Source organism: Silurus aristotelis (assembly GCF_946808225.1).
Source record: "Silurus aristotelis genome assembly, chromosome: 5".
NCBI lineage: Eukaryota > Metazoa > Chordata > Actinopteri > Siluriformes > Siluridae > Silurus > Silurus aristotelis.
The window spans coordinates 21,869,970-21,885,241 of NC_139578.1; the positions used below are offsets into that span (position 1 = coordinate 21,869,970).

General features: G+C 37.3%; 1 protein-coding gene and 1 long non-coding RNA gene across 5 annotated transcripts; one reads left to right on the plus strand and one right to left on the minus strand.

Annotated features, from left to right (window-relative positions):
* Positions 1-415: 415 nt before the first annotated feature.
* agfg2 (ArfGAP with FG repeats 2) lies at positions 416-14,412 on the minus strand. 4 transcript variants are annotated; one of them, XM_083541505.1, is made up of 15 exons: positions 13,652-14,412; positions 13,282-13,332; positions 12,844-12,937; positions 10,856-10,971; positions 10,633-10,762; positions 9,219-9,339; positions 8,784-8,888; positions 8,646-8,678; positions 7,203-7,388; positions 6,719-6,803; positions 6,537-6,583; positions 5,503-5,586; positions 1,831-1,953; positions 1,010-1,080; positions 416-766 (listed from the first exon to the last, which is right to left on the minus strand). In XM_083541505.1, the coding sequence occupies exons 1-15, from the start codon at positions 13,816-13,818 to the stop codon at positions 719-721; spliced, it is 1,461 nt and encodes a 486-aa protein (XP_083397631.1). In that variant the 5' UTR covers positions 13,819-14,412; the 3' UTR covers positions 416-718. The 4 variants fall into 4 exon arrangements, with proteins under 4 accessions (XP_083397631.1, XP_083397630.1, XP_083397632.1 ...); XM_083541504.1 differs by having other exon boundaries at positions 1,010-1,098; positions 13,652-14,385; XM_083541506.1 differs by lacking the exon at positions 13,282-13,332 and having other exon boundaries at positions 1,010-1,098; positions 13,652-14,382.
* Positions 5,496-9,074, plus strand: LOC310726221. Its single transcript, XR_014533649.1, has 3 exons — positions 5,496-5,605; positions 6,726-6,821; positions 8,772-9,074. It is a non-coding gene; the product is annotated as an uncharacterized lncRNA (long non-coding RNA).
* Positions 14,413-15,272: the final 860 nt, after the last annotated feature.

Sequence of the window (15,272 nt, forward strand, 5' to 3'; positions counted from 1 at the left end):
ACAAACGTATGCCTCACATACATATACAAACACATGATTAATCTGTTTCTTCTATTAGCATGCATTTGGAGAGTTGGCTGCCAAATGAGAGCTAAATAAAAACTGCACATTTTATATTATTAATATCATAATATTTGAAGCTCAAGTTGCATGCTGCCCTTTTTAAGTGTTTTTTATTACTACAACTTGATACTTAGGTGTCTTTGCTAAAATGCAAGCGACCTTGGTGCAGGCTAAAGACTAGTAATGACTTTTTAAGAGTACAGGGCAGGAGGTTAAAGCAGCTCTGTGTGTAAGTGTGTGTGTGTAAGTGTGTGTGTTTCTGCTATTGCCACTTGCGCTCTGGCACCATTAGATAACTTTAAACACATACGACGTGAACACACCCACGCACAAACATACACAAAGACACACATGCTTACAAAAACTTTGATTTGTAATGTGTGGTGCAAAACGGTGCACACACAACACATTCACACATACAAATACAAACACAAACTCAAACAAAGGGGTACACTGTTTAATACGCACATTAACTTAAACTCAGGAAAATGGGCAGTCCTTGTTTGTTTTCCTCGCTTATCTGATGGAGGGAGTTTCCTTAACTCAAGGCATGGAAATGGCATCAAGCTTTCTGTCCATTTTTCACATACACCCACAATCCCCTCTGTTTCTTTTTCTCTCTTTCTTTCTCTCTCTCATCAAAGAGACAGTGAGATCAGATGAAAGGGTTCAGTGAAGTTCCTCTGGCGGGGTAAACCGTCCCCTGAGAGAACAAATGAAGGGAACAGTAGTAAACCAAGCACATATTACACACATACGCTGCAGACACACACGCACATAAATGACTCACTACTTACAGAGTACATGCAGCCTAATGTTAGATAGCATTATAGTCATAGATAGCTAATGTTAATATTAATATCATCTACTAAATTCAAAATAAACACTGTTTAAATTAAACGTGAAAAGAGTGGAATGGAAAACACATCCATTCAGATCTACTCACAGTAAATGGGTTGACAGACACTGGCCGCTGAACTTTTGAGATGGGCTCCAGTGCCGGGAAAGAAGCAAAACCTGCATTTGATTGAGTAACTGTTACATATAAAAGCCAAAACAACACAGGAGGTATAATTTCCATTTAAAAGAGCTAAATATATAACTATATAATATTTCCAAACTCCAAAACAAAAAAAGCAGCGACAGACTATATCTAAAATATATATATGTCTAGACAGAATACAGGTGTGGCTGCATATTTCTAGATGTTAAATGAGGCATATCCATGTTCATTTAATGTTAATTCTACTGTCATCAATCAAATTCTATTGAAAGAGAAATAATTACGATTTTCACATTATTTCAATTTTATGAACTGCCTCGAAATCGGCACTTTAGCGACACCTACTGGTATACAATTAAATCTCCCATTTGCTTTGATTATTAAATTCCCCAGTCAGTAACAAATTACTTTACTTTATATATAATATGACTTTACAAATATTTTATTAATAGCTCTTTCATAATCCAAACTTGGGTGCTACTTTTTTAAATGAACAAATACACATGTTGTAAAAAAAAAAAACTATTAAATTTGATATTCTACATTTAATACTGAAAATACATGTATTGTCTAAACACATACAAGCAGTTATTTTTTATAATAAGGCCATTGCAAACATTATAAAACATGTAGTATATAAATGATATAGCCATCTGGAAAATTCATTACTCTATATTGAAATGCATTAAATCCAGGCTCTTTAAAAATGAGATCAGCCATTTAGCTCATGATTAATCGTCTGGAAGAGAAATATCTGAGCTCACCATTTGTCTCCTGATTATTAGCTGGCTCATGAGGGAAAGCATTGTGGGAGGTAGGAGCAGGAAAGGAGGCTGAATGAGGAAAGGCAGCTGAAGTAGATGGTGACACAAGCGTACTGCTGTCACCTGTTAAAAAGGAGAAAACTTTACAACAAAGAATTTAAACAAAGTACTGCAGTCAGCATGTTTTTACTCTCCTGGTCTCTACACATTTAGGTCATCTTGCAGACCCATTTGTTAGTGTAAATGACACTAAAACCATTATAGCATATAGGGACTTATGTAACAATTTTATTTTGTTTAAACACAATGCTATTTGCTATGGTATCTTATGTATAAAAAAAAAAAAAAATATTAGTTTCCTAAATTACATACTTTATTTTATTTATTTTGTTCCACTAGTTTGTATTATAAGCAATGAATGATGGAAACAATGAAAAAAAAATTCCTGTAATATTATTTTTTCATTTTTTAATTTAAGTTCAGTAAAAAACCTGTTTTCTGAATCTATGTGTAAATCCCTGAGTGAAAAATTTAAATCAAATTGTATGTCACATACATATTCATACAGAGTACGACATGTAGTGAACTGCTTTTTACAACTGTAAATAGAAATAGAATATAAAATTTAAATTAAATCCAAATATAAAGTGTAAAACATGTAAATGTATAATACAAGTATAATTTATTAAGTATAAAAATAGGGAGAAAATGTAAAAAAAAAACCCCACATTTTATGTTATGTATATATCTCTATATCCATATCTATCTATCTATCTATCTATCTATCTATCTATCTATCTATCTATCTATCTATCTATCTATCTATCTATCTATCTATCTATCTATCTATCTATCTATCTATCTATCCATAACACACACACATACACTATAAAATATATACAAATGATATTATATTTGTATTATATAATTAAATTTTTATATTTTTAATTATTTATTTAGTTAATTTATTTAGAATTAGGCAGGAAGTGATGGACAGGTACTGTATATCACATAGATATTGACAAAAATCCAGATTTAAAGTATTCCAGTGTGATTGTCGCTAAAGTGTTCATGTGCTGATGTTGTGCCGTGCCAGTCCAATCAGTTACAACCATTAAAATGAATGGGAATAGGGAACGCGGACGCTTCTCTTTGCTGACTAGTTAAATACCCTTTATACTTGCTTTGAGGCTGCAGCTTATGGCATGCTACAGAGCTGGAGAGGTAAACACGCTTACCATATCGGGGCATGACATGAGGAGGACATTCAGGAGACTGAATACCAGGAAGGTAGCAGGACCAGATGGCATCACAGGTCGGGTTCTGAAATCCTGACCTGACCAGCCAGGATCAGTAATCACCCTGATATTCAACCTCTCCCTGGAACAGTCTGTAGTCCCTCATGCTTCAAACAGTCCACTATTGTTATTGTACCCAAGACACCCCAGTCCGTGTGCCTCAATGACTAACGTCCTGTACCCCCGACCTCAGTAGTGTAAAGTGCTTTGAAAGACTGGTCAGAGACTTCATCGCTGCTTCACTACCGGACACACTGGATCCACTAAAGTTCACGCACCACCAAAAACGCTCTACTGAATACGTCATAACACATCTTTTCCACACAACAATGAGCCACCTGGACTGCAGAAAATTTATTATGCGAAAATGCAGTTTGTGGACTACAGTTCAGGGTTTAACACCATAATTCTCTCCACACTCACCTCAAAGTTGAAGGTCCCGGGACTCAGTCTGCCCCTTAGTCAATGGATCTCCAACTTTCTGACAGACAGACCACAAGCCGTGCAGGTGGGCAAACACATCTCATCCTCCCTCAATCTCACCACTGGAGATCCTCAGGGTTGTGTTCTGAGCCCTCTGCTGTGTTTGCTTACACTTATGACTGTGTGGCCACTTCCAACTCAACTCAACTTTGCTGGTGACGGTGTTGTGGTGGGTCTGACTCAGACTACGAGACGGCCTACCTACAGGAAATTACAAACCTAGAGAGATAGGGCCAGGAAAACAATCTTCTCCTAAACGTTAGCAAGACTAAGGAGTTAATAGTGGACTTCAGCATGAAGCAGGAGCGGTCATACCAACCACTAAAGATCAATGGGACCCCATGGAGAGAGTGGACAGTTTCCGGTACCTAGGTGTTCACATCACACAGGACCTTCACCACAGGATCAACACCCTGGTGAAGAATGTCTGGTAGCAATTGTCCCATCAGAGAAGTTTAAGGGACTTTAAACTACGCTCTCAGGTGCTACGAACTTTCTATATCTGCACCACTGAGAGTGTCCTGACGGGTAGCATTACTTCCTTTTTCGGGAAGAGCACTATGCAGGACAGGGGAGCCCTCCAGAGGGTGTTGCAGTCAGCTGAGCGTACCATCCGGAACCGAGCTCTCTGATCTGCAGGACATCTACAGCAAATGGTGCCGGACCAGGGCCAGGAAGATTGTGAAGGACCTCAGCCATCCCAACAATGGATTTTTTTCTCAGTTGCATTCAGGGAAGTGCTTCTGCTCCTTTAAGGCAAGCATAGAGAGAATGAGGAGGAGCTTTCTCCCGCAGGCCATTCAGAGTCGAAACCAGGAAACACTGAGCACCTACTACCTGCATTTCTCTTTCTCTCTCTCTCTCTCTCTCTCTCTCTCTCTCTCTCTCTCTCTCTCTCTCTCTCTCTCTCTCTCTCTCTCTCTCCCTCTCTCTAACTCGCTCACTTCCTTTGTTGCACACTTATTTTGCACAATTTGCACAACTGTCACTTTTTACACTGGACTGGCACAGCACAGTGCCACTTTAATATCAGCACATGGACACTTTAGTGACAATCACACTGGGACACTTTAAATCTGGACTTTTGCAATATCTGTCATAGTTATACTTTATACCTCTAATATACTTTTATACTTTATTTTTATTTCTATAATTTTATATTATATTTCTATTTATATGTTTACATGTTGGACAGTCATAAAAAACAGTTCACTACATGTTGTAGTCTCTATGAATGTGTATGTAACAAAATTTTTATTTGAAAAAAGTAGATGGTGACTGCAAGAAAAGCAGCCCTGTCTCAGGCAGAACAGCTGCCATATTTTACCATTGAGTATTTCTTGACCACTGTCTTGGCGACTTGCCACAACACCACTGCCGCATATCATTTTTACATTCTTGTGCAGGCACTCAGACCACCGACCGCCTGCATACTGGGGCCACATATACATCATATGTATTTCATAGGATGCTAATTTTTATATATATTTTTTTCATTTCCTTACTACATGGTCTTGGTGATATGCAGTCTCATCAAATGCATGACCACTTGAGTTCAAAAAGGGTATTTCATTATAATACCTTGTGCCTGCATTCAATCAGAAAACTATTCACAAACATTATTAGCAAAGTGACATCAATCTCTTTGTTTAGAATAGTATTGGTGTTTCAATTAGCAGTCTATTTAAAGACTTTTACATAGACTTTTACATGCTTAGTTTTGAGCTAAAAGTTATTTTGGGATTAAAAAACAAATACTACCTTTTAAACATTTTCCATTATTTGGGATGACAGAACCCTCTGTCATCCCTCTGTGTGTGTGTGTGTGTGTGTGTGTGTGTGTGTTTGCGTGTGCGCATGTTTGTCATTACAGAAATGGGATAAAGTGCACCTGTGGCTGTGCTGTTGAAGGGGTTACTGGGGGATAATGCAGGCTGTGAACTGCTGGCTGTGGAACAGAACGGATTTGGGAAATCTGGTGAAAAGAAGCAAAAGTAAGATTCAGGAGATAATATGTTGTGTTTTATAACCACAGTGTCTTCTAGCTAATTAGACTTTAATTTGAACCCTAATTGGGTTAAACTACAAAATCTGTTGAGATCAAATAGAGCTAATATCCTACAGGACAATTAAAAATTTCTACAAAAGTTTCAGAATAAAGAGAAGTATACTGCTTGTAAAACAACTCTTTCAAAATAATTTATATGCATTATATCAGTATAGGAGGGATTAATTATACAAGTTTCAAAGAGCAGCTGAATGTGTAACTTAAATATATACTGTATACATTTTATAATTGGATACACACACATTTGCATAAGTATATGCATTTGCACAATTAATCAACTTCCAGTGTTTACAATTATTTACAAATAAAAAAAGTTAGTTAGATCACATACCTAAACAAACAGCATCATGAATACCAAAGTACTATTTACATTTATATTTATGGCATTTAGCAGACACCCTTTTCCAGACCGACCTACAAAAGTGCTTTGAAGCTCTTGCTTTGAAACTTTGCTATCAAAACAAGTTTGGGGAAAACTCTCAAAAAAATTCAAACAAGCCTTGATTGATATTTGGTTTTTAAGTTTTGGTTATAAAATATATCCTAAACCTGATTGGCCTGTGCACTAAGAAAGGTGGAGGTGGTAGCTCAATGGTTAAGATGTTGGCCATCTGCTGAGAAGGTAATGAGTTCAAATCCCAGCACTGCCACTGGTGGGCAGTTGCTTTGGTTAAGAATGTCTGCCGAATGCCATAAATTAAATATTTTATTGAAAATGAAAAAAATAAATAATAAAAAATGCACAGCCAAGCCTTTTGTCCAACCAAAAAATGCATTAGTCAGAAAAACAACCATGAGACCAAAAAGTGAAAAAATTCAAGGGGATTAGCACGTACATCAATAAATCATTTACTCACTTGCAAAAGTCTGAGAGGCTGAAGAGACCTCTGGCACACCTGGAGAGCTTGGAAAGGTAAACAAATCATCAGATCACCAAATGCAAAAAAGATCCATTGTACCAACACAAAACAAAAAGGCTTTTCTTTGTTTAACGCTTTAATAATTGAGTAATAAGTAATTGTGTGCACTAATTATGTACCTTGCAGGTGTGGAACTAGAAGATGGTCTGTTGCCAAACAGACTGCTGTATTGTGGAGGGCCACTAGAGGGAACTGTGGGTGCAACTACAAACACACGGCAATGTTGAGTCATCACATGGCAAAGACTCAACATTTTTTCCTGCAAGCTTCGCCTCACCACTCCACCTCCGCATCAACATTAAAACTGCTCAGTGAAATTGATCTCAAAACCGTTTATAGATAGATAAATTATTTTAATATACTATATTGTTAAAAAACCCTTCTTAAGCTCCTGCTCTTTTCAAGAATATGCTGCAAACAAGAACATTGGAAGCATCCATGGAGAGCCAAGTGCTTTCATCCAAAATCTGTTTTGTAAAACAGTTTGGCAATGCAAAGTCCAGTGTTTTTTAATCATCAAACAAATCTTACAACACATTTATAAGGAAACATACTTATATTACAATGTATTTATCAAGAAACACGCGTATGAGACAACTTTACCTGTAGTGGGCGGGTCAGAAAAGACCTTGTCGAGTTGAGACACAGCAGCATACTTGTCTTGTGAGATAAATGGTGGACCCTGAGGGCTTAGTGCACTAGGGGTAGACCCAAGACCACCAAAGTCCAAACTTAGAGATTTAGGGACGGTCCGAAATGGTGCTCCACCTCCTGAGGATACCGTGCGACCTATAGTAGTTACAGCAGCAGCAGATTTAACATCAAGTCCGAGTAAACCAAGTAACTACACAGTGACATACAAATGCAAAAATCTTATGTTGTATGCCAGTGAAGCAGATTTAAAGGGCTTCAAAAAGAAAAGAAAAAAAATTAAGTCACTATATTTTCACTGTATAGCCATTTAGTGTGAGAATTAATACTATATCAAAAGTTATGGTTAGGCAGCTCCTTGTGATATTAAATCAAATCATCTTACATTTTAATTTAAAAGCCAAGTGTGTTGGGCCTTATAGCACTGTTGTAGCAGTGAATTTGGTGAGTCTGGTATTTCATTTATTTAATTTAAAGACTATTGATTTTGTTGAATATATGAGATTTTGTGCTTAATAACATAACTATGATTCATTTCTGGGTACAGAAATAGCAACTGAGCAAGAACAGGAGGAAAAATTGGCTGACACCCAACTAAATAAGCATTATAGCGATGAGTTACAGCTGCACATGCATACAAACAGAGCCCTAAAGCTTCACCAATAAAAGTAAGAGTAATTGTATATAATGTGGTGCCATCCGCACAGCCACAGCTCTTATATTTTTGTGTAAAAGCAATATAACAATGCGCCAGCCCAAGACAAATGTAGCAGTATAAAAGTTATTCATCATAAAATTTCTTCAAACCTATACAGTTCAGACTAGCATACTGTAATCTGGAACATTTTTCTCCTTCAAAAGATGATGTGAACACATCAGTGACCTGCAGAGTGTACCAGTATAGGCCATATTCTAAATATATCTACGTCTAAAGTACTTTTTCTATTTTTTCGTCATAGAACAGAGTGTCTGTCCTTGACCTGTTGGTGCTGGGAGACAGTGCTTTGAAGTCAGAGGGTGAAGGCTGTGCAAAGCCAGACGCAACAGCATTCCATAGCTGACTAGGCCACCATTTAGATCTTGAATCACATATCAATGTTTCACACTGTTTTTTGTCTGTATGAGATTAACATGGCACATTTCAACACATACAGGGAGCAGTGTGACTCAGTGTGACAGTCTAAAAGAACCTCAGACTAAGAAGCCATTCTAAACCTTTTTAAAAATTAAGCTCCGGGAACATGCAGGGAACACAACATATAAATAATATGCACACAGTGTTTTTTCCTGTGATTACTCTAGCTGCCCTTTCAGCTTATTAGTAGACAGTAGACAGACAAACCGTCATAGGAGTGCATGCACATGCAGATATACTATCAAAGCTCATCAACTTACCTAGTGTGAAGCTGTTTTTGAAAGTGCTACTTGCTGAAAGGTTAAAATACAAAAAACTTATAGTTTATAGAATAGTATACACAATATTTTGTATGTGTATAATTGTGTATTTGCATCTGTGTGTAGAGAGATGCGCACCTGAAGGCCGTGGAAGAGCAGGGAAAGAGGGAAGTCGACTCTGGGGTCCCATTCCTGGAGATATTGTTCCTGGTCTCTGCCTCTCCATCCCACTTAACAAGGAATCTGCAAGAGCAGAGGGGGGCTGTCAGCTGATAAATGAATAGGCACAGTGAATAGTGTTTGTAGAACAGAGAGACACAGACAAGATAGATAACAAGTATCTAGAGAATAAAAGTAAGAACTGAGACATACATGAAAAAAGAAAAAAAGAAAAAAAAAAAGGAGAAAGGGGAGGAGACCACTAGAGGAGGCAAAACAAGATGAGACAAGAGGAAAGTAAGAGATATGCGAGGTGCAAAGACGTGGAAAAATGTGACAATGTGAGTGGAAAGGAGAGGACAACATATGAGAAGAGATAAAAAAAGACAGGAGATGAAAGTGCATGAACAGTGCCTTTAATAGTGTGGTCTCTAAAGCTCTGAGATCGAGTTGGTCGAGCTGTGAAAACCTCTGTACGAACATCAGCTGGAGACACAGTCGGAACTCTATCCCATGATGGCAACTGAGCCTGGGACTACACAAAAACACATAAACATTAACAGAACATACTTTGTTGTTCTTTGCCATTGTACATAATATTCACATTTCCCTTACTACAGATCATTTTTCTCTCTCTCTGTCTCTCTCTCTCTCTCTCTCTCTCTCTCTCTCTCTCTCTCTCTCTCTCTCTCTATATATATATATATATATATATATATATATATATATATATATATATATATATATATATATATATATATATATAGTTTGTGAAATTTTATTTTTATTTTTTAAAGCAATACATTTTTAAGGCAATTATAGCATTAACTAGAATTTAATATATTATTTATCATGGTATGTTGCACATGACTGCATATATTTATATATTATATACTAAATTGCCAAAAATTACCAAATCCCAGCATGCAGGTGAAATGGAAAGACAATACTGGTCCAAAGTGGCTCCATCTATGTAGCTTTTCATCTTTGTGCTAACTGAACAGCTTAGCTTGCTAATTATCTGATGTTTCTGACATCAGCCACGTTCTTACCTACTTTGTTCCGCTTACATAAGAATTTATAGCATCTGTTGTGAAAGCACCTTAGCTTTTAGTATTATAATTATTATTAGAGACCTTTATGCCTACACCAAATGATCCACAAAGTTTGAAGCACGTAGTTTTCTATTTCTAATTTCCCTTCACTACAACGAAGAGGTTCTGAACTTGTTCTAGCATTAAAAATTAAATCACTTTATATCCAGATTAGAAATCTTTCTAATCTCTTTATATTTACAAATAGTAAAGCAGTCTCTATGCCCCTGACTATATATGGATATTTATAATTGTGCAGATTTGAAAGATAAAGAAGATGCCAAAGACACAGTGATTCTGTCTGAATTCCGTACAAAATGGAGAGAAGAGACGGTCCATACTTGGAGCAAAAACACTGAATTTTGGTCAGTGTGTGCCGCTTTTCAATTATAAACATAATTGAGGCTGTCTGGTATTATCCAGAGAGAGAAAAAGCAACCAGAATAGTTTACATAAGATCTAGGTTTCTCTATGATTCAGAGAATTATACCATGTAGTTTTTGTATAACAGTGTACTAAATAGAACTGATAGAGCTTATAGTGATTTATTTTTTGCTTCTTTATTGTATATGGCTGTTTCTACCATTTCTGTGGGTACAATAATGTTTCATTTAGTTTTTCTTGAAGATCTTGTCCCAAAAAATTTTGCGTAATAATGTATTTCCTTATATATAGTAAGTCTTTGCTTTCTTTCCCTACGATTATCGCTAGTTCCCTCTTTCGATATTTCTCACCAGAGCTCGAGAAGCCCGGGCTGCAGGGTTTAGTGGGTGTCCAGAAGAGGGCTGAGTCTGAGCAGGAGCTTGAACCCCTGTACTCCATGAAGGCTCTACATCCCTCCTACCTTTACTTTTAGAGAAATGCCTAGAAAGAAACAACAAAACACTCTATAAGGACATCCAGATAGCTTGATTGGAGACATAATGTAGCTTTATCATTAAACTTGACCAGACGCACCATTTCTTCCGCTCATATTTTTCCTGAAGAAATTCTTTCAACTTCTGTGAGTCACGAGTGTCAAAACAGCCATCAGTCTTTGGGTCGAATGTACAGAGCCACATCCTTTTCCCAACCTGCATTCCCACAAACCAGAAGAATGTGTTTTGAGATTGATATTCAGCTCTCATAATCAGAAGAATAACAAAGAGCAGTGTAAATAAGAAACTTCCTTGTATATATTGAGTTTTCGTGCATACATACATTCACTATGATTTATCCAACAGTAATATCAGTCTTACAATCATTATCTTGTCCTTTTTAATCATATCTACTATACATATCTGCTACAATCTCCAGCTCTTCATGCAGGAGGAGGAGACAGAATGGCTCAGAGAGTTCAAACTTGCATTTCAGAGGTATTAAAACAAAAAGAGCTCCAACCAATAAATCATCCACATATTCACAAGGGACTGGTGCGGTAATGAGTGAGAAGCTTTTAGTGGTATTACATGCTGAGAGTGTGTATGTGTGTACCAGTAAATGGGTGCAACTGCATGTAGTGTGTGAGTGCTAAAGAACTGCAAGGCCTTATCAAATGCTCCACATGTCTCTCCTTGTATTCCTACATAAAATGTAAGCACGAAACACCATCTTAACTTCAAATGACTTAGCTCACAACCTCCTGAGCACAAACAGATGTCAAGTAACTGACACATTCTTCAAACATTCTTGATGCCATCCCACAAGTCCAGTCTAACTGCTCACTATGAGGTAAAAAGTTTTTTTTTTTTACATACACCACTATGGACAGACTAAGCATGGCCATTCTGCATGTAAATTATACAACATATTCTTGTAGTGTGAATTTTTTTTCCCATGTATAATGTATGAACAGCAGGTTTTGTGTTGAGACCAGAGAATGCTGTGCACCATCGGAGCAGAGCACAAAGTACAAGTTCAATGGACTAAAGCATTTTGAAGGAAATCAATGAACACCATGATTGTTTGAATAAATCCATAGTGATTTTATTTTGTATTATTTCATTTGTTAGATTAACTTCAACAAGGATATGTAATGCTTCCCATTCAAACATCACCCTTACTCACTCCAACTTCAAATTACATCTCAACTACACTTCAATAATTTCAACATTTGCAGGCATTACATAGTGATTTATATTTTCATCCAGATCAGCAACTTTGTGTTTACCTACTTTTAACAAAAAAAAACCCAAAGCAAAATCAAACGGTGGTCTGAACATTTTAATTATTTATAGATAGAGACCTCTCTGTTTCTGCACATATCCTGCCTCTTGCACTGAGAAACTGTATTTGACCGCTACTCACTGTATGTACTAATCATATTAAACACTTCCTGAATCGAGAAAACAGAAGCGTGTGATATTGCATGCTGGATACAGGGGTCAATATAACTATAGCTATGTGTATAAAGGCACTTTCTTAGTACAAAGAAATATTTAATAGAACTATTATTATTCTAGAAATAAATGATGTATTGATGACAGCTCCTAAATGATCTAACTTTAAATAAACATTGGATGTATAGATAAAAAAAAAAAAAACAGTATTCTCTATATGCAAATATAGATAAATTTTAAACAATATAAGATGTGTCTTAAAATGTGCAACACAAACAATCGTGTGGGGACTTGGTCCTCCTGCATATATTTAATCGCCTGCTGGACCCAAGATTTTATCACAGAGAAGGTGTGTCTATTTCTCCTATGTAATTCATGCAGACATTGTACTGGTCTCTGACCAGATTGTGACCAGTAATGTATAATATGTAATCATTCTTTTTGAACAGCAGTAGAAAAAGATGATTTTCACTGGAATATCCTTTTCTCAAGGAAATATTTACCACATTTACCCATTCAGTCGTCTTTATATTTTATATTGGGGATGCTAAAATGATTTGGGGGGCGTGTCTATTATTTGGCCACGCCCGTTCAATTTACAACCTGCTTGAGTGCCTGTTCACTTACCTCGTTGCCATGGTTTTGCAAAAAATCTACTTCCTGTTGGGAAAATGTTGTCATGGAAATGGACTTGACCCTGTGGGGTGGGTTGAGTCCCCTCCTGGAGGAAATAAGAGAGAAACGTTTGGATTGAATTATTCGACCAGATGAGACGAGAGAACGTGAGAATTACGCATTCGTCTATACGGTTTGGGGACGTGTGTCAAATGTGGAGGATAGCATTTCATTAAAGACGCGAGGAAGAAAAATTTGGTATAATAAGATAACGAATCGTGGTTAAGAAATGAAGAAGCACAACCGTGAAAATAAAGCGTGACTGGGATCACTGCTTATGTGATTCGGTTTAGGTGTGAAAGTGGAAAAGGGAAATCTGAGTGTTTTATCTTGTGATGCTGCATTAAGTATGCTGACATGCAGGAAAAATGGGCTTTATTGGTGCAAAACCCGAAACCGTGACGAAATGAAACGTTGCACAGGCGAGATGAGAGGGATCGCCTAAAAAAATAATAATAATATGACAAAGTAGTAATTACCGCATGGATACACTGAAACCATCCTCCATGTTTCTGCCCCTATATATTATATATATGGGCAGGGTGACAAGGGGCTTGCATTATGCATGAGTATATATAGTCACTACAATCTCTGCAGCACGTCTCTTACTATATGATAAGATATGATCAGCCTATAGGACTTAAGTTAAGACACGCATAATCCTCTTGCACCCAATACTACCTGACTCTCAAGGCCTGTGCGTGGTTATAACAGTGATCTTAACATCAGGAGGCTGTGCATAACACGTTAGAGTACTTACAGCATTCCGGAACATGAGGTGCAAACGAAGCAGCCCACTGTGATGTCGGTGTAAGTGACACCAGGCTGGCCGCACTCGAAGCAGTGCTTGTTGGGCCCTGTTTGCGCGAGCTCCCGGACCTTGCGGGTGCAAATCTCCTGGCTGTCCCGGTGTTTTCGGTTCGACATGCTCGCGCCTTGGTTGCACACCCACACATACACACACGCTCACTGCCACACGCACGTCGAGTCTGCAGCAGGGAGACGTGAAGCGACGCTCCGTTACACTGCACTTAGTTCCTCCTTCGTTTTTTTCACTCCGCTCCGAGTCTCACATCCGCCTTATGAAATTCACACTGCGACTGCATAATGTTCAGACGATTTATCACAGGGATCCTCATATGCATATTTTCAGATGCGTATTCAGGAGTTTTCCTCCTCTGCTTCTTCCTCTTCTTCTTTTTTTTTTAATGCGTATTCAGGTTTTATCCGCTCTCCGTAATCAATTTCTCGTGCGCGCGCCTCAACAAATCCCCGTTCACGTTCCTCTTAAAAACCTGTCCAGAGATTTCTCGCGCGTGTATTGTGCCACGCGCTCGTGACCATCGTGTTACATGCTAAAAAAGCTCATGAGAACCCGCCCGTTCTTCTACGAAGACACGACGCTTTGCTGGAGCGCTGACAGGAATCAGGGCTTTGAGTGCAGAAAAAAAGCGATGCATGAAGTGCACAGATACTCGGGGGAAAAAAAACCCCAACAGCAACAGGATGCAGGAGCTGCCAAAAACAACCGAGTAATATAATACACCAGGGCGTGATTGTAATTTTTTTTTTTTAAGTGCAAACGTCTATCCGGAAATTTCTGTTTTTTTTTTACTGCTTACAGACAACCGTCCTGTTTATTTTTTTTTATTTTTTTAGAAGGCCATGTAGTTTTAAGAACAAATAAATCCCTATTAACATCGGGTACTTGTATATATGAACATAAAGTCTTCGCACTAAATATCAAACAGCGTGCAAAACAGAATGCAATTAACCAGTACATCATTGACCATATTCTAGCAATAGTATCTATTTGTTTTATTTTAATATATGCATATAAATCTAGAGTAAATCAACATAGCAAGGAAAACTGCACATTTATGAATGGCCACTAGATGGAGCGATTTGACTGAGTTCATAATTGGAAAGCCCCAAAGACAGCATACTATATGATATATATGAAAGTACTATATTATATTTTATATATATATATATATATATATATATATATATATATATATATATATATATATATATATATATATATTAAGGAGACCAGCAACATATAACCATCATTTACCACACACGCAAATAATTTACATTCAGCAAATAAATAAAAGGTGATGCACATCAAATGTTTTCACGTGTTTATGTGTATTCTTGTGTATGCTATATTTTGTACACGTTTTGACATGTTTAAAATAGCTCCTGTGTGTTAAAATCGCTCCTCTCAGTTGTCACAGGTGATTTTTCTGTGTGGTGTCAGGTGGAGCACAACAGGTTTAACCAGTAGGCCTGCACTGCATACAGAGATAGCCAACCTGTCTCAACAGTTCAAGAGATTAAAGCCAAAATGCATCTACACCAAAGCAATTATAATA

Coding starts and splice junctions, on each gene's coding strand:
- agfg2 (XM_083541504.1), bottom strand. CDS start 13,818: ATGTCGAACCGAAAACACCGGGACAGCCAGGAGATTTGCACCCGCAAG. Junction 9,340..10,632: donor CCCGGGCTTCTCGAGCTCTG/GTGAGAAATATC, acceptor GTTTTTGTGTAG/TCCCAGGCTCAGTTGCCATC. Junction 8,679..8,783: donor TGCTCTTCCACGGCCTTCAG/GTGCGCATCTCT, acceptor TTAACCTTTCAG/CAAGTAGCACTTTCAAAAAC.